The sequence below is a fragment of the Perissodus microlepis genome, chromosome 17 (assembly GCF_051167445.1).
Source record: "Perissodus microlepis isolate ML-2025 ecotype Zambia chromosome 17, ASM5116744v1, whole genome shotgun sequence".
NCBI classification, from domain to species: domain Eukaryota; kingdom Metazoa; phylum Chordata; class Actinopteri; order Cichliformes; family Cichlidae; genus Perissodus; species Perissodus microlepis.
In genome coordinates, this window is record NC_140477.1 from 5,930,001 (window position 1) to 5,948,475 (window position 18,475).

At 40.5% G+C, this 18,475-nt stretch overlaps 1 protein-coding gene and 1 long non-coding RNA gene across 4 annotated transcripts in view; one reads left to right on the forward strand and one right to left on the reverse strand.

Moving 5' to 3' along the window:
- The window catches only part of usp15 (ubiquitin specific peptidase 15), a 27,439-nt gene extending 9,708 nt beyond the window's left edge, over nt 1-17,731 (reverse strand). The window contains exons 1-12 of one of the 3 annotated variants that reach the window (XM_084910689.1): nt 17,625-17,731; nt 16,792-16,919; nt 16,365-16,495; nt 14,118-14,244; nt 13,068-13,213; nt 11,483-11,544; nt 10,880-10,969; nt 6,581-6,728; nt 6,016-6,189; nt 1,252-1,410; nt 891-1,115; nt 698-781 (exon numbers count right to left, since the gene is read on the reverse strand). In XM_084910689.1, the coding sequence (XP_084766815.1) occupies nt 698-781; nt 891-1,115; nt 1,252-1,410; nt 6,016-6,189; nt 6,581-6,728; nt 10,880-10,969; nt 11,483-11,544; nt 13,068-13,213; nt 14,118-14,244; nt 16,365-16,495; nt 16,792-16,919; nt 17,625-17,713 (1,563 nt within the window). In that variant the 5' untranslated portion in view covers nt 17,714-17,731. The other 2 variants (XM_084910690.1, XM_084910691.1) reach the window with 2 other exon arrangements.
- LOC146369105 (uncharacterized) lies at nt 2,232-3,347 on the forward strand. Its single transcript, XR_014797413.1, has 2 exons — nt 2,232-2,328; nt 2,931-3,347. It is a non-coding gene; the product is annotated as an uncharacterized LOC146369105 (long non-coding RNA).
- Nucleotides 17,732-18,475: the final 744 nt, after the last annotated feature.

Sequence of the window (18,475 nt, forward strand, 5' to 3'; positions counted from 1 at the left end):
ATTAACCAGCCTGTATTTGAAATGATCTTTTTCATAGTTTAAACTCTTTCATAGTCCTCTCAACCTCTGCAAAAAAAAAAAAAAAAAAAAAAAAAGCACCTTCTTTCTTTTGTATCTGCACTGCAGGAACTAGGGATACTTCCAAAGCCCTGTTTCTGGGGTTTGTTTTACTAGTACTTCAGGATGGCGCAGGCTTTGAGTGACAGTAGGATGCACTGCTGTAAACGCAACCAGGATCTGAAAGTCCAGGCTTAATTAAGCCTATATGGAGGAAATACAATGTGGTTTTTGACTCATTAAAAGGAAAACATTTCCCTTGTGTGTTATCTCACTTTGTGACCTTGACGAACCACACAGAGAGAAGTCATGTAGGGAAAAAAATGAATAACCTAAAACAGACCTACAAGAAAATAAACGACCACACTGATTAGTGTGGCAGCTTTGCTATTCTGTCTGTGCAACATGTAGTGTAACAGCATAATAGCAGGTTCATACATATTGAATTCCAGTTCCCTTGGTCTCTAGTTATCCTTTGTGTCCCTGTTCCTCATCTCTCCCTTTATCTGAAAAATATGCAACATTTCCCCTCACTAGCTTCTGTAGCTCAGAGGACAACGTCTATTAAAAAGTAGATGTCAGCATTACAACATGATAACAGAGGCAGGATTCCTGCGCAGGCCGATGCTAAATATTCTACCTTTTCAGCAGGCACGCCTGATAGGTTGGACAGGGAGGTACACAGGTCAGAAATGTAGCCCACTTTCGGCACAGTTAGTTTGTACTGAGGGGAAAAAAAACAAAAACATGATTACTGCCTGCTGTTCATACATGAAATGGCATGATACTGCTTACAGTAGTAATTTTTTTCCTCTCTGTGCTCAGCTTGTTACCTGTGTGGGTTTGGCCAGAGGGTCCAGTCTGACTAAATAAACTTCTAGTGTCCGTTCCTTCTTCATGGGCAGTGGCAGGGTCAAGTAGCAGAAAGGATCAAAGGTCACAGAGACCTTCGAGCACACAGGACACACCAGAGTCGACTTGAAAAGACCGTGGAAGATGTCCACAATAATGGAGTCATTTCTCTTAATGTGGTTCTCCCACGCCTCCTCTGCCACAACCTGGCATAAAAAACAAAAACAAAAAACAGGTATACACAAAAATTTAATAAAATGTAACTAAATAAATAAAATAAATCTTTTTTTTTTTCTTTTTTTTTTTACTTTTATCAATCCATTCATGAACCGCTGGTCTCACCTTATCAGGCCGACCATTTGCATCCTTGAGCTGAATGTAGGGCTTCTTTCTGATGCGGTTCAAGTCCTCATGTAGGCCATCCAAAAGGAAAGCCAGAAGCTCATGAGAGTCCTGCTGCTGGTAGCCTGAGAACTGGGGAGCAAAGCGGCCCACCTGGGTCTAGATGAGTGGGGGGGGGAGAAAAAAAAAAAAACATACTTTTTGGAAAAAACACATGGGTAGAGGAGCAAAATCAAGTCGGCCTCATCATAATACATCACACTGAGTAACCGGTTTCTTTCAAAATAATATAAGATGTCCATGTTCTCTATTCTGTAGCCCATAGGTCTTAAACAGAAATGGTTTTAACCTTTATACGCTCAGCAGTAAGATTAAGACTAGCTGTTGCAATTAGCTAATAAAAATATGAAAAAGGCATAGTTAAAAACACCAACATTTTATCACTATTAAATCAACATTCCCAGAAGCAATTTCAAATACCTTTAACTTCATACAAAGTGCTGTTTCTATTTTGCTTGTAGATTAATTACTTCATCTGAGTGAGAAAAATCTAGTCTGTTTTGGGCCTGAACAAGTGCATTAAAGTCAGGGTTAGTGTATATGTATGGGCAGAAATCTGTGCCATCAGAAACTGAATTTGAATAAGTTAAATTTGAATTTGAATTGCTCAGACTGAATCTGAATTGTAACTTGAATAAATGCTTTTGAAAACTGAATTTGAATTAGTCTAATTTGAAATTGAATTTATGGTTTGAAAATGATCATCACTAAATTAAAATTTATATTTTGAAAATGAATTGATTTGCTTTGAAACTGCATTTTATCCTTTAAAAATTCAGCTCTCGAATAATTTCAGTTTCACTTCTCACCATTCAGTTTCAGTTCTACAATTCAATTTCAGTTCCAAAATGCAGTTTTTTGGAACTTACATCCGGTTCCGGTTCAAGCGCAGATTAATAGAACTACGTTTTACTGGCGGACCGAAAGTGTTACTGACGGGAATCTACAGCATCTTGAGCTAAATTAAGACTTCTGAAGTCATTCATCATGTCGAATCACCAGCGGATGAACTCTCAGGTTGGTAATAAATGTATTACATGTATAAGAACAAGCGTCATGTTAACAAATGATAGCCGTAAGGTAACTTTTATGCTTATTGTAGCTCCTAGCTAAAAACGCTAATTTAGCGTAGTTTGCCCTGAATTCAGCTTTGACAAACAAATATGATCGACTGTTTCTAGTAGAATTCCAAACTTGTCATCTTGTACCCTCTCAGAGCTCTGTATGCTTGCAGAGACCCCTACAGTAGGGAAACATGCAAAACGGTGTCCAAACCTTTGTATTTTAGCTTTATTTATGTCTTACACAGCATCCCAACTCTTTAGCTAACTTAATAACTTTAGCTAAAGTGAATAGTTAGTCTAATTCATTAGTGCAGCATTACTGGATCACCTCTATTTGAAGTGATATAATATGATATACAACTATCACTGAAACAGCAAACTTTGTAAATAAGCAAACAACACTTCTCATTCTCTAAACGTTTGGCCACAGCTGTAGATTACACTATCAGTGCTTGTTCACTCTTGACAATTATAACATTTCTAAATTTACTTTGTGCATTTACAGGTAAACAATATCTAATATTTTATCTAAATGACTGCTTTGTCTTTGAAAAGGGTGAAGAGCCTGAGGCCGGTGACAGTCCAGTTCTACTCTAAGTACATCCTTACAGTGGCTCACAGGACAAGGCCACATTCCTGTCCTGCCAGAAGAGAAGAGAAACTTCAGAGTCTTCATGCAGTTCAACCACACCTGTCATATGGAATATGACAGGTGTCTCAAACTCCAGTCCTCAAGGGCCAGTGTCATGCAACTTTTCCATGCCCTCGAGGACTGGAGTTTGAGACCCCTGCCGTATGGTGTTCATGCTGTTTTCTACCCCACAGTTACAGCATGTCTGACTGCCTGTTCAGCATATGCAAAAATATATGAGTTTAAGCATGTGATGACTAAGGCCTTCCATTATGGTGTTTGTCATCACATGTCACAGACATCTGGATGATCATTTGGAATAAACTGAAAACTAAAAACTTGTTACTTCATCTTATCTTTATTATTATTATTGTTGTTCTTATTTTACATTGTTAGGCATTAGGATTATTTGTAGTAGTCCTTTCCAACTTCTTTCCCTCTTCCATGTTACTGTGGCAGGAAATCCAAAGTGCCATTAAAACCAGGAGAGGTTCTTATATTTCAGAAGAAGGGATTAATTCAAAAGAAATGACCTCAATGCCATATTTTATTTAGGAACCCTAGAGAGCACTTTGCAAAATAACACATTCTTATAATTTCACCCTCAGATGAGCCAAGCTACGACTGTCAGGGAAGGTGATGTAGGTACAGAGCATATGAGAGTGGTTAAGTTAATGTCTCTTGTCTAGATGAAGGCACAAGAGGGATCAATGGCAAGGCGTAGAGATTCAGTATCTTCAGTCTTCAGTGGACACTCCATTTCTGGCACAAAACACCTGTAAAAGATGGTCGATTTAGGAGATGACCCAACAACTTCAGCCTGTCAAACATATTAATGGAGCAGTATGTTTAAAAAAAAAAAAAAAATCTAATTAAGCATGCACTCAGTACCCTAAGAATTATTATGGTAGTTAAACACAGTGATAGTTGTATATCACATTATATCACTTCAAACAGAGGTGATCCAGTAATGCTGCACTAATGAATTAGACTAACTATTCACTTTAGCTAAAGTTATTAAGTTAGCTAAAGAGTTGGGATGCTGTGTAAGACATAAATAAAGCTAAAATACAAAGGTTTGGACACTGTTTTGCATGTTTCCCTACTGTAGTCTCTGCAAGCATACAGAGGGGGTACTCTGAGAGGGTACAAGATGACAAGTTTGGAATTCTACTAGAAACAGTCGATCATATTTGTTTGTCAAATCTGAATTCAGGGCAAACTACGCTAAATTAGCGTTTTTAGCTAGGAGCTACAATAAGCATAAAAGTTACCTTACGGCTATCATTTGTTAACATGACGCTTGTTCTTATACATGTAATACATTTATTACCAACCTGAGAGTTTATCCGCTGGTCATTCGACATGACGAATGACTTCTGAAGTCTTAATTCAGCTCAAGACGCTGTAGATTCCCATCAGTAACACTTTCGGTCCGCTAGTAAAACGTAGTTCTATTAATCTGAGCTTGAACCGGAACCGGATGTAAGTTCCAAAAAACTGAATTTTGGAACTGAAATTGAATTGTAGAACTGAAACTGAATGGTGAGAAGTGAAACTGAAATTATTCGAGAGCTGAATTTTTAAAGGATAAAATGCAGTTTCAAAGCAAATCAATTCATTTTCAAAATATAAAATTAAATTTCAATTTAGTGATGATCATTTTCAAACCATAAATTCAATTTCAAATTAGACTAATTCAAATTCAGTTTTCAAAAGCATTTATTCAAGTCACAATTCAGATTCAATCTGAGCAATTCAAATTCAAATTGAACTTATTCAAATTCAGTGTCTGATGGCACAGATTTCTGCCCATATATATGAGGGCTAAATGTGACAGTCACTAACTGAGGAGCTGTACCTGGATGTTAAACTTCGTCAAATTTCAATTTCGATAAACTTCGATTCAAAGAGAACTTACATCTTTGAGCATGTCTCCTTATCTGTGGAAAGTCTGCGACTCTGATGAAGTTATTAAAACTGTTTATACTAGAAAACTATTTTAAATAACAACAACAACATGGTTCATTTTCAGCACTGGCTTACACAACAGCTCCTGGTGTTTAACACAATGCAGAAGTACCACTTTCAATCACTTTAACTTAAATCTGACATTTGTCCTTGTGAAATTTCGACAGTGAATAAATCCCTCCCTGTCTGTCTCTTTCACTGAGTGCACTGCTGCCAGCTCAAAGTCTTTCGTTATCTCACTTACAAACATAATAACTCGGTTGTGTTGCAGACAGCTCTCATCCAGAACCAAGGAGAAAAACTCTAAATTGTCTGCTGTGATTTCAACTGAAGTTCAAGGTTTCCTACAGTCTTTGATCCATCTTGTCACAATTCACCTGGAAAGGGGCACATTCTCAAATACTTCTTTTTCTCAGAGAGTACATCAACTCAATTGTTTGTTCCCACTCTGCATTACTCAAATTCTTGTATTTCTCAATCCAAATTGCAGTAAATAGATGAATGTGTTGTTTAAAATTCTTCACTCTGGATCAATATTTTTAATTGTTAGTTGACAGCTTCCAGGCTAGCAAACTCAAATCTTTCATAGACATTGATCGACATTCACATTTGCTTACTTGCACTATCACAATTTCAGGATAAACACACTCACCTTAATAAAACACTCAAATTAAAGTGCAAGTGACAAATTTTCATTTCCCACAAACTACAAAAACAAAAAAACAACAACAAACACACAAAATAAGCTATTCTCTTATGGGGAATATTTGGTGGCTAAAAGAGAGAAAAATGATTTATAACTATGTTTTAATGTCCCATCGACCTCACAGGACCTACCAATGGACTGGATGTGGCCGGCGGCCATACAATGTCCATGACTGTTTATGCATTTCATTGAGGAGTGCCATCATGAGATTATTAGCTCCTACAGATTGATGCAAGCCTCCAACATCGATCAAAAATAGTTTTTTAACATATGTGAAGATTCAAAGATGAAGGTTCCTTCACACATTTAATATATTTTTTCCAAGGAATTACCTTGAAAGGCCTCGGGGTGACGTAGCTGTATTTGCCTGACCACAGCTGTTTAATAAGCTCCGCGTAGGCTCTGGCAATCTCCCCCTTCATGCCCAGTGGATTGTCCTCATTCAGCTCATCTGTGTACTTGTCTTTGAGGAAGTACTCCGTCAGCGGACAGGTATTGCTTAAACACTAAAATGCAAAAACAGGAGAGAAAAATATCTTTCAAATTAACTGGATTTTTTTTTTTAAAGTTTTCTCTGTAGAATTTTGCGTAAACATTGGCGTGCTAATTAGCATAGTTCCAGACTCTAAAGCAGTGGTTCTTAACCTGGGTTCGATCGAACCCTAGGGGTTCTGTGAGTCGGTCTCAGGGGTTCGGCAGAGCCTCCACCGTGACATGCACGGCTCATTTTGTGCACCAATAAAAAAAACATATCTATGTCTTGAATTTGAAAAAAAAAATCATATTTTATTTTTCACTAAAGAGGGGTTCAGTGAATGCGCATATGAAACTGGTGGGGTTCGGTACCTCCAACAAGGTTAAGAACCACTGCTCTAAAGATCTCCATGAAAATATTACCTGCACAGCAGAGTTCATGAAACAGGTGTTGCCCAGGTTTGAGAGTCCACACAAGCCTGAGCGCTCGCTCTGCCTGCTCTGGTCCGAGTAGTCATAACTGTTGCTGTAAGGGTGGTAGGATGGTAGACTATAGCTCGAATTCTTCACACTGTACAATCAACATACAGACATTGAGAGATTAAACAGGGTCGTTTGTGGAAAGTCATGAACACTGACGAACAGAGAAATCTAATACTTACAGACAACATCTATACTAAATCAAATTAAAGTTTTTAACAAACAACAAAACTTTACAAAGACTAGAAGGTATACAGCTTCACTATTTCACCCCCTCTCTTTACAGCTTCCTAGACAATTATTAAGAGCCTTAAGACAGGCCTGCCCAGCTGCAGCAATCAGCAGACCTCTGGGAGCTCGATAAAGCAGCGTTGGCCGTTTCTGGCTCCCACTGGTCAAGGGAAACTGCTGCGATGGTGGTGGAGGCAGTTGCCTCGCAGTTCAACACTCGGTGGTCCACCCTCCTGCCATCCAGCTCCACCGCCTCAGGCCTCAGGCACCACCAGCAACACAGGAGCATGACATCTCAGCCCCACCCCAGCCCTTGATGGCCTGCATGTCCGCACAAAACTAGACAGCCAGCAGCTTCGATGGGGTTTTCTTGGGTCCCTTGTATGAAAAGTTTGGGTATCTGAGATCAGAAAGGACAGTCCGGCTCCAGTTTTGACTGTTGAGTCTTAGTCTTAACTCAGCTCAAGCCAATCCAGCTCCAGAAGCAGTTTGAATAGTCCAGGTGAAGTTTAGGCCTGAATCTGATTCCAAGTCCAGCACAGGCCAACCTTTAAAACTGTACAATTCAATGCACACGAAAACACACATTCTGGTCTGTCTTAGAGTTAACTGGTCAGCTCCCCTCTCCTCATTTCTCCCAGTCTTCTTGTTCGGGCTCAATCGCCTGTCATCTCGTTATCCTCTCTGCTTCAATTCGTTTCCCCCCCGTCCTATGCCGTCCTGTCCTCTGCTTCTCCCTCTGGCCTGCCTGCTGCTCTCTGCTGCTCTACGGCTACCAGCAGATATTTATAGCAGCAGCAACAGCAGCAGCAGCAAGGATGCTCAAGACTGCTGCTGCTGGAGGTAGAGGTGCACAGAGAAAGAGGGAGGGCGGGAGAAGCAAAGAGAATGGGGGGGAGGGGCGGACAGTACAAGGGGGGAGAGGATGACAGAAGAGAAATGAGATGGGGATGGAGGAAGCAGCTGATCCACTGCATCCAGCTGAGGCTGCAGTATTCACAGGACCAACTCACTTTTACAGAGAGGAGTCGAGACATACATACAAAGACACATTAACACAATCATGCCAGCACGTAATTTATCCCATTTTCTCACACTAGCATGCATATATCACTGTTCTCCCTTTACTCTGCACACTAGCACACAAATTCCTGCTCTTTTTTTCCTTCTTTTGCTGGTAAAACACAACCTCTGACACTCTGGACTAAGTAAATCACACTTTGACACACCCTTCTTTCATCCTCTTTAATATGTCATGGCTGTCTCCATGAGAGGTTTGAAAGGGGATGATCTAAATAAATAAACTCCAACCCAGAGAAAGAAGTGTTTTTTTTTAATCATCAGGGGCAGTATGTGTGTACAGGCAGGCGATGAGAAGGTGAGAAGTGGGAACAGATGAAACGTATTCTGAAGGTCACTCAGACTGCAGAACATGTGCATCGCAATGAGCTCGGAGGAAAGGAGAGGTAAAGGGATCAAAAGACACAGAGGGAGAGAGTGAGTGTGTGAGAGGAGCAGAGACTGGCTGCCAGAATCAGGGGACGCTACCTCGCAGGACGGTGACACTTAATGCAGTTGCAGAGCATCACTTGCTGAGGCTAAACCGACCAGGCCGAAACCACAGAATCAAAAAGACAAGGGTTATGTAATATGGGAACACTTCATATGAAAGGGGAAAAATTAATTTAAAAAAAAAAAAAAAAAAAATCCCTATGTATAATTCAGAGGAAAAAAAATGACAGCGCTGCTACCAGAGTGAATCAGGGACAGGAGAGCTGCTGAGAGTAAAGATCCAATTTCCCCAAGTCACCCACCCTGTGCATTCAACAATCCATCGACTGTGCAGAAAAAGATGCATCGGCTGTGGCAAAAATGTGCAACTATGCTTCAAGTACAAGTCAGACGTGCGAGCTGAAAAAATGTCTGAGAAAGTATTTTATTGTGATACTTTTACGAATTCAAAGAAAGGCTCAGTTGATTTTAACACCTTCATTCTTTGTCAATATTGATTTTTAAGGTGGCCAAGCCTGTGACTACCATTTCTGCATTTCAACAGCACTGAGAAATGTGATGCACAATGTCTATTATCTACCACGCGCAGGCACACACACGCACACACACACTCCAGCATGCAGTAAATCACACGCATTACATGAAGGGAGGGAACAGTGAACAGTGTCCACTGGACAGCAAAGGCAGTAAGCTCCACCCACAGAGTGTATGTGTATCTTTTGGACATGGCTGAGAGAGCCTCTGGGTCAAACAATACACAACAAACAATATATTTAGGCAAGAGTTCAATATTCTCAACACGTAGGCTAGCAGTAGAGCTGCATGACTGGGCATAAACTGAATTTCTTTTTGGAGAGTACTGCATTCATTTGTTGCATTTTACACTGGGACACAAAGAAAACAAGACTATAATTTTCCATTGTGTCAAAAGCACAGAAACTGCTTTCTGTTAAACTGCCTTACACAAAAAAAGCCTTAAGAGGGCAGTATATGCTGGAATTTAAATTTAGGGTACAAGGCTAGTCTAAATGTAAGAAACTGCTCTGTTTGGCTAACATTAGCACAGCTAATCATTCAGTTGCAGGTTGGCTTGAATGGGTATGACAAGACAATGCTCCTGGCATGTGAAGGGTGGAGTGCGGGTCCAGGGATTTGGGAGGTGTTGGGACTGCAATACAACACTGATTGAAAGCTTAAGCTAATTATTCTACAGCCACCAGGCAGTAGTACCCTGTAGCTGTAGCATAATCAGCTTAACATAGTAGTATTTCTGGCGCCATTTCCCAGGTTAGCTACAATGGCATTGCAAACTGACTTATTTTATTTATTTATTTTGATTTATTTTTTTAACTAAATGCAGAAAGGAAGATCCAAAGTTATGAAAAAGCAGATTCCACCCAAATTCAATTGCCTGTTGAGTCAGACAGTCTTTGGCAACTGCGGTCTATGCTTCAGGAAATGAAGACTGATGAAATGAGCAGTCATGTCAGTTTTAGCAAACAAATGCAAAGATTCTGTCCAAGTCTCTGTGAAGTTTGTGGATATGGGCATAGTTTTAATAAGAGGCCACATGCAGACTCCCCTCAGGACTATCAGCCACAAAGAGGCTGCAGGTATTAGAAAGACATTTAAAATAGGAGGTCTAGTCTGCATTACAGATTTATGAATCTTATCAATCACTGAACCCTAGAGTCAGTTATTCCTACTGGAAACTTTATGGTCTTGTACATTATGCGGGAACAGGAGAAAAATCCTCTGACATTACCAGCTAATCTACTAGGAACATGAATTTGAAAGTAACTGACTGACAGCATGCTGTCGTGTTGTATTTAAACAAATGTTCAAGGTTTAAGTTTTTAAATTTCCTGAAAGACATATTTAGATGTAGTCTGGTGTTAAATCAAATAACATACAGAAGCAAAACCTCATGGAATGTTGCTAGATGAAATAACCACCATATTAGCCCAAATCATGCAACCACAGCTAGCCAGTGCCATCATCAATTGGAAAATAGATTTGCAAATTTGAGTAATATAATCAGAAGCTGAGTAAGGCACCCAGAGTTTTGTTGTTAATAGAAAGAGAGTCTACTGTCACTGAAGAAATCCTAAGAGATCAGTCCAACGCAAGCGCCCTTCCCCCCTCCCTTCTATCAGCTCTTACAGCTGAAAATGCATCATCAGGAGATTTAGAACACCCAAATTACAACCAGAGATAGACCTTTACAAAACAGAGTTAGATGAATTTCATAGTGAGAAGCTACAAACAGCTTCAGTAATGGAATTATGGAATGAGTCTAAATAGAACTGATAAAAGAGTCAAGAAAAAGTTTACATACTTAAGTTAAAAGCAACAAATTTTTAAGCCAATTCATTCCAGCATTCTGGCAACTTCAGCGTGAAGTTCTGTCCTGAACTCCAGGCTGCACATCAGGTTCCATCTCTGGCTGTTTCCATCCAAACCCACCCCTCTGCTATTCAACCCACAACTATGCCTTACTTCCTGCTGTTGAAGCTGCTGTTATGATTGTTTGTGAGAGATGAAGGCGAGATCTTTGGCAAAGCAGAGAGATTGGAAGCACCAGATGACCTTCAAAAGATAAAGAATAGATCATGAATTAGAGTGGAAAATAAGGAGCTGTTCCAGAAAGCTGAGTGCCGATCAAATTAAACAGCGATGAAACAAAATAAACGGAGTGATATGTCAGCAACAAAAGGTCGAGCAAAAAAAGAAGGAAACTCAGGCAAAGTCACAAGGGGAGGAAATCTTTGACGATGATGCAGCGCTGCAGTGATGTAGCAGGGAAACTTTAAAACCAATACACTTTTAATTCTGCAGGTTTTCCAGAGTGGAAGATAATGGCAAGATCGATGGGGGAGATCCCCACAGCAGGAAATCTGATGTGGTGTCACATCACATTACTGTTTTTCTTCAAACTGACTACATACAAGTTATCTGCCATTCAATAATACTTTGCTTACGTGTAGCTTTTAGTAAAGCGACAGTATTGTTAGAGTACAAAGTAGGAATCTGATTCCATTACTGTGGTACAACTCATTAGAGCCAAAGAAATGTAAGCCAGGCAGTGTGTCATTCACTCACTTGGGTGCCGTGGAGCCTCGGGGCCATGTGCCATCCTCGCTCTTCTGCTCTATTACGAGAACCTGCGGGAGAAGGCAGAAAGAAAAGAGGGATCCATCTGCTTCCACTACTTTAAACACACCAGACATTTGAAATTCTACTCTGTGTCCAAGTGTTATTGGCTTGCTTTATCCGAATTTATCTTCCCAACAAGTCAAAGATCCCCGATTTGATCTCACACAAATCCCTTTAGCGTCATTCTGAGTAAAATTCTCCCCAATGGAATACGTGGAGCTACCCCTGTGGTGAATCCTTGTGACAAAGCATTGGCTGAAAGTAGCTATTATATTTTATATGTGACAGCTTTAGAATCCATTTGTGGCAGCAGGGTGGAGTACTGGTGTGTAAGGTCATGACTATGCAGAAGAAGGCACACCCACACTTTAGAAAAAAGCAAAAGATATTGTAGACAAGGTGCCTCTAAATATGTAGAGAAATGTCACCAGGTTTGTCCCACAGACGGACTTCCAACCTTGGCGTCATGACCCAAGTTGTCAACGGAGGTCCTTGTTTTGTTCTGCAGCGTTGATGAGTTTACTGTAGCAACAAATAAAGCAGTTCTTCACTTGGTGCAGGTTTTAATTAAAGAGGCCTTCAAAAACAGCAGAACAGTGACTGCTGTTGCCAGATTCAATCCAGGACAAGGGGACTGGAGGGCATCTGGCCACCCAGCACACTAGATTCTTCAGAGTGGGCAGAATGGTCCACCACACCGAAGGGACATGGTAGAAAAGACTTGAAGGAATTGACTTGGTAGACAGAGCTTTCAAAATAACTGGTGACATGACTGCAGATAACATCACTTTTATATAAAAACTGTCTCCAAGCATACTCTTATTATACCCGTCCAGCCTCTCCAAGTCCTGCCTAACAGTGGGAAACACATTAACCCAGTAATGGGTTAATGTGATTGTAGCAGCAGCAGGTAAGTGGGACAACCCAGTGATGTGGAGCCTGCTGAGTCACTGCAGCCACGTGTTTAAATTAATAAATATGTAAAATCCGCAGTCAGTTTGATGTCAGGTTCTATGCGCGAAAATTCTAGTTCATGAGCCGGCCTCAAACTAGCTTTACTATAAGGTCTTTAAAGTTGAATATTAATTTCAGGAGTTCAAGTGTTCTAACTTACAGGCCTTTTTCTTGCAACAGCTAGAAAAAGGCTAAACAACACAATCTTGTGGTTTTCCATTATCTGCAATAGCTGTTTATTTTAATTTTAGATAGGAGGAGCAGAGACAAAAAGAATGGATGGATCAACAAAAATAACCTCTTGGATGCAGATTCCAAGTAGATCAAGAAAAGACAAGTTTTCTGATATGACCTGAAAAAGTACTCGTATCTGCCAAACAATACGAGGGAAACCATATCCAACGGAAATAAAACATCTTTTACTGAGCTCAGGAATGACGGTCTATAGAGCAAGCCATATTCTTACACATCTGACAATTTTCTGAAATATCTTGCCTCTCTTGAGAAAAAGGAACCCTCCAGATCCAAATTCTTCTCACATAGTGAGAATTTGAGAGAAGAGTGGAAAAGTTCAAACCTGTCCTTGGTAGAGGCCGGCATCTTGGATGGTGCTGTCAGGTTTGTTGAGAGGCTCAAAGGTGTTGCTCATGTACCTGTTCCACAGCCTGGTCTCCTTCTCATCAGGGATGCTGAACAGCTTCCTCATTTCCTTCTCAATCATATCTACAAACATATTAGCAAAAAGATGCAGTTAACACTGTGCTGTTTAAAAAAAAAAAAAAAAAAGGCATGACACTCATGTGCACAAACAAAATGTGAAATAAAACAACCATACAAAAAAAAAAAAACAACTCCATCATCTACATCAATAGAATAAAGTAAATATTTACTTGGACACAGTTATTCAAAAACAACATGAGCAGAGTGTTAAGTTCATGTGTTTGAATGCACGCAGGAGGTGATTCTAATATCTGAAATCCCAAGGGTATATTTAGATCTATGTTGTATATCATTTGTGCTTCCAAGAATGCTTTCCTGGCTCAGAATGAGAATTAGTGGGGTGACCATGCACATAAACACAATTCTGTATTTCTAATCTTCGCACTTTACTGTTATCTAACTCGATAAACAAAAATGTCAATCACGCTTGAGTAAATAATTTTGAAAACACATAAAATTTATTCCATTTCCATTTTATTTTCTTTAGCTCTGGCTGGGGGGCACAGCCTGCTGAATTATAAACAACAACAGAAACAAAACAACAGTTTTTACTTCATGTTTCAATGCAAGGATACAATAGCTAGTATCCATACACTGGCAAACAATATGGCATTTACTAGCGTGTATCTGTTGTGTCACAACTGCATAATACTTACAAAAAACAAACAACAACAAAAACAAAAAAAACACTTAGTTTTATGTACGAGATTTCTTTGTTTCCCCTGCAGCAAAAAGGGGAAATAAATCATCATGTGGCAACAATAGTTGGAAAAACTATTAATTTAAACACAAATACCGCAAACAGTAAATGTATTTATATATAATTAGTGTGAAATGTGAACTGAGATCCAAGGAACTCTTGAACTCTGTGGAAACCAGTGCTTACTACTGCTTAGGCAGTGCCTACCTATTGTGTCAGCTTTACTGAAGCGTTTGGTGATCACATTGTCCATATTGCTGTCTTCACAGAGCTTCAGCTCGGTCAGGTACACTTCTACCTTGCAGTGCTTCACAAACATACCCTGTTCAACCACCTGCAAAAAGAGGATGATTATCAATTTACTGCTTTAAACCATGATTATCTAATGTTAAATTACTACGCAAAGAATGAGGGACACGGGCCTAATTCATGAGTAACCCTGTATGGTTTTGGGCTGTCCCACACAAAAAGATCAATGTGAAAGAACCATGTAGATAACTCAGAAATGATTGCCTTAGAGAAGTCTAACGTTTGCACTTACAACGGCCTTGCAAGGAAAAATACCCTGGAACACAAAATTTAACTGTGTAAAAATCTCACAATCTGACCGTCCACTAATCAGCCAACAGGAATGTAGCACTACATTACACCACAGACAACAGTAACAAGTCAGGCTGAACAGACAGAAGTAAAACATGAAAAACTAAATGTTTAAGATTCCAACATAGATGCAAGTTTGGCTGAGTCATGCCAGCAGAAGCCTTTGACTGTATGATGTTTGTCCAATTATTATCATGGCTGAGCTTACCTTTGACAGAAGTTTAGGCACCCAAAAAGAAACCGTGACACCAAGCTGGCAAAAATAATCATGATGCAACCCTTATCTCATGTTTATCAAATTCCTGCAAGACTGAAAGCAAACTCCTAAGTTTAACGTGCTAGAAAATGCTTAACAAAATGGATAACAAAGCACACTAAGTTCTGCTGCGCTGATCTCTACTCATCTGGAGTCCTGATACTTCACAGTCAGAGTGAAGTGCCTAAATTAGCAGCACCTCGTGGAAACAGCCGAGGGGTCCCAGCCTATTTATTTCACCCCTGAGCCCCTCCAGCACACAGACACTCACGCTACTAAACTGCAAAAGTCCTTCACACACAGCTTAGATTCTCTCAGCACCACAACCCTCCCCTACTCAAGGCTCTCGGTGGGCTAGTACACCTCAGCGCACAACCCATCTGTGAGCTCAGTCAACGTCCAACTCACCACCAAGCTCTGACACATTTTCTCAAATCAAAGCCGAGCCAAAACCATTTAGGCCACCCACGCCACTTCTCCTATACTGGTTTGCCTCTCCTCGCACTCCTTTGAAAAGCTTACGCGCTGCTTCTCTTAGTGTGACCTCAGCTGGCATTCCTCCGCTTGGAAAACAAGGACGCAGGAGCTCTCCACCATTGTTGGCAATCAAACCACAAGTGGAAAGCGGAAGGAGCCACAGTGTCACACCAATGACTACAATCCTACAGTTCCCCCCAGCATACCCCCCACCCTCAAGTTGACAATATAGAAACAACAGGGTAAAAAGAAGAAGAAAACCTCCTTCATGTTGTGTCTCGCAGATCGCTCCATGTAGCTTTTCAGTCATCCAGAACGTTGCCTGAAAATAGAAACCTTGCAGCTACCCGATACACCACATGACATACATGGCAAAAGAGGAGGGTCAATGTAGGGGAGGAGGGGGGGGGGGGGGGGGGGGGGGGGGGGGGGGACAAGAGACAGACTGATAGATATGGAGAGGGAAGAGGAAGTGCTTCCAGCAGCCATGATGCCATGACTAGCGAGATTTGAAGAGTTGCTTTGATAGCAAAAGTGCCATCACACACAAGTATTCAACTGTAATCACAAACATATAAGCAATCTTCATTTTTTTACTCCAGCAAACCTTACCTACTCTTATGCTAATATGGAAAAAATAAGCACACATACTGCGTTTCATTCATAAAAGAAATGAATGAAAGGCAACTGTTTTGTTTTGTTTTTTTATTTCTTTGTGATAAGTAAACACCCAGTCTTTCACTATTATTTCTGAGATTCTGTGTAGTGTACACAGAGTAAATCTGTGTAAATCTACCTGACCAACCAAATTACATCAAAAATGAATGTAATGGTTAACTATTCTTTGCAGTTCTTTTTGTTAAATATCTGTCATCATAGAGTCTTTTACTATTCACCGTTCAGCAACAGTGACACAAGTTCAAAGTTCCTTTTCCAAAAGTGCTGCATGTCTGATTTTCTCAAACAGCCTTATTAGCACAATGTTCTCCCTTTTACCCCAACACAAGTCACACTGCACATTAAACCTTCTGATTCTGTATATGAGAAAACAATCTGAGCTGGCAGCAGAACAAATGTTAAAAAATCCATTCATAATCTTATGCTAATAACTGAACCCTTACCTTGCGAGCGATTGGCTCCTGACCCTCTGTGAGTCCATACCAGCTGACAAGTTTATTCCAGCCTTCTGTTGGGACCAGAATGTAGTCAAGCTCATCAATGAGGTGTTCCTTGATGGCGAGCACATCCCCATCTAGAGGGAGGGAGGGTCATACACGTGCAGTTAAACAAGAGAGGGTAAAAAGCACATTCTGTGGGTCAACACTTACACTATTGATAACACACAAAGAACAAGGTGAGCTGGAGAGTTTTCTATGACCCCCCTCCAAAGAAAGGCTACTCTCTGGTTAGTAGACAATGTTTTTGTGTGCATGTATGTCACTTGCCCACGAAGCTAACCTACCAAAAACTGCTTTCCCATACATTTATCATATACTTTTAGAAGGGATAAAATAGAGATCGAAAGAGATGGACTATTACTTGACTTACCTTTGAGAAGACCAGAGTTATCAACCGGTCCTGGGTAGACATTCTGGTCTCCCATCTGGTATTTGTCCCAGCTGTCAAATCCCACATATTTCTTCCACTGTTTGAACCAGTGACTGTCCACTAGGTACCTGCAGAGAAAGCAATCAAGATTACAACATCCCTACTAAAAGCAAGATGTGAAAGTCAAGAGTTATATAAAAAGGGATGGTGGGGTGGGGTGCATTAAACTATTGGGCTATAAACCAGGTTACCTTGGGGCTACCTTGTAGTGAGTACCCGAAACAAATCTGGTTTTGGGAAGCATACATTACACAGACTGACAGTTGTAACAGTAGCTTTTAGCCGCCGTGTTGAGTTCAGATTGCTACAAGCCTAGCCAGCTGGCTCTGTGATTTTGACAGGTGTTTTTTTTTTTCGACTCCGCCCTGCTGAAGTCGGGGGATGAACCCACTGACAGGCAAACCGCTTGGATCATCGGCAAGCTAGCCAATTAGCTGATAGCCTGATAACTATCTGTATCACTCAAACGGCATGTAGCCTTCCTTACACATCCACAGAAAATATGTGACACAGTTTTTTAGAAGTGAAGGATATAAACACCAAAATACAGCATATAAATTTAGTTTAACTGTTTTAAGTCTTAGCGAGAGCTCAACCAGCGCTAGCCTGCCAAGCTGACACATGAAGCTGACAGGCAGCCGTTAGCTAGCTCGGAGCTCACTGTCAACACGGCCCGGCCGTTTGGCTTTCACATCCTCCGTGGGGTTGACAGGCTCAGCAGACCTAGCCCAGAGCCACGCAGTGCCCTTGAAAAGATCACAGTCAGTTCTTACCAAGTGTCTCCCTTTCTTAGTTGTGTTTTCAACAGTGTCGCGACCTCTCCTCTTTGGGTATCCAGATCAGCCGCTCCTCCTTCCGCCATCTTTCCTTAGACATTCCCCGGTGCATGGTGGGAAAAAAAGCGGCGCGTCATAGAGGCACGTAGAGAGCGACGCCGCTGCTGCAGCCAATCATCACAGTGGCAGCGTGACACCCAGTGGCAAAATTATTCTAGAAAATGTTTCAAAAGTGCTCCATCATTGTGGATGCACGGGCTTACAGCTGAGAAAGAAACTGTGCCTTTAAAAATAAAGACCAGCAATGAGGGGAAACAATACAAGTGACACTTTTTAACACTCCGTGAACACTGTAGAAGAGAAAATCACCAAAGAGGCCAATATAAAGAATCTGAAAGTTGAACCATTTATAATATTGCAATTTTGGGAAAAGTACTGTGAAAGCAGAGATTTATAAACTGCCAGTTACCTCACACTATAACATATCATACACCCAGAAAAGGAAAACAACTAACAAGTGAATGAAGTTCCTGAAGAAAATGTGGTCTGAATGCTGAAAGATCAATGATTTGAGTTTTCAAAGCTGGAAAGTAGTTGAATATCTTTAAAATGTACATTAGGAAAGCTGACAAATGACAAAAGAAAAATCTGAATGAATATTGAAAGCTCATATTCTTTAAATCACTTGAAGATTGAAGAAATGAGTAATCATCACTGGCTGCTATGAACAGTTTCACCTTCAGCAAAAGACTGACTGAACCAAAGTGCAAGTCTGAGTACCTCAGGGGGTCCTTTATACTAGTGGCTATAAGACTGTTCAATGTACAATAATAAAAATAATATGATTG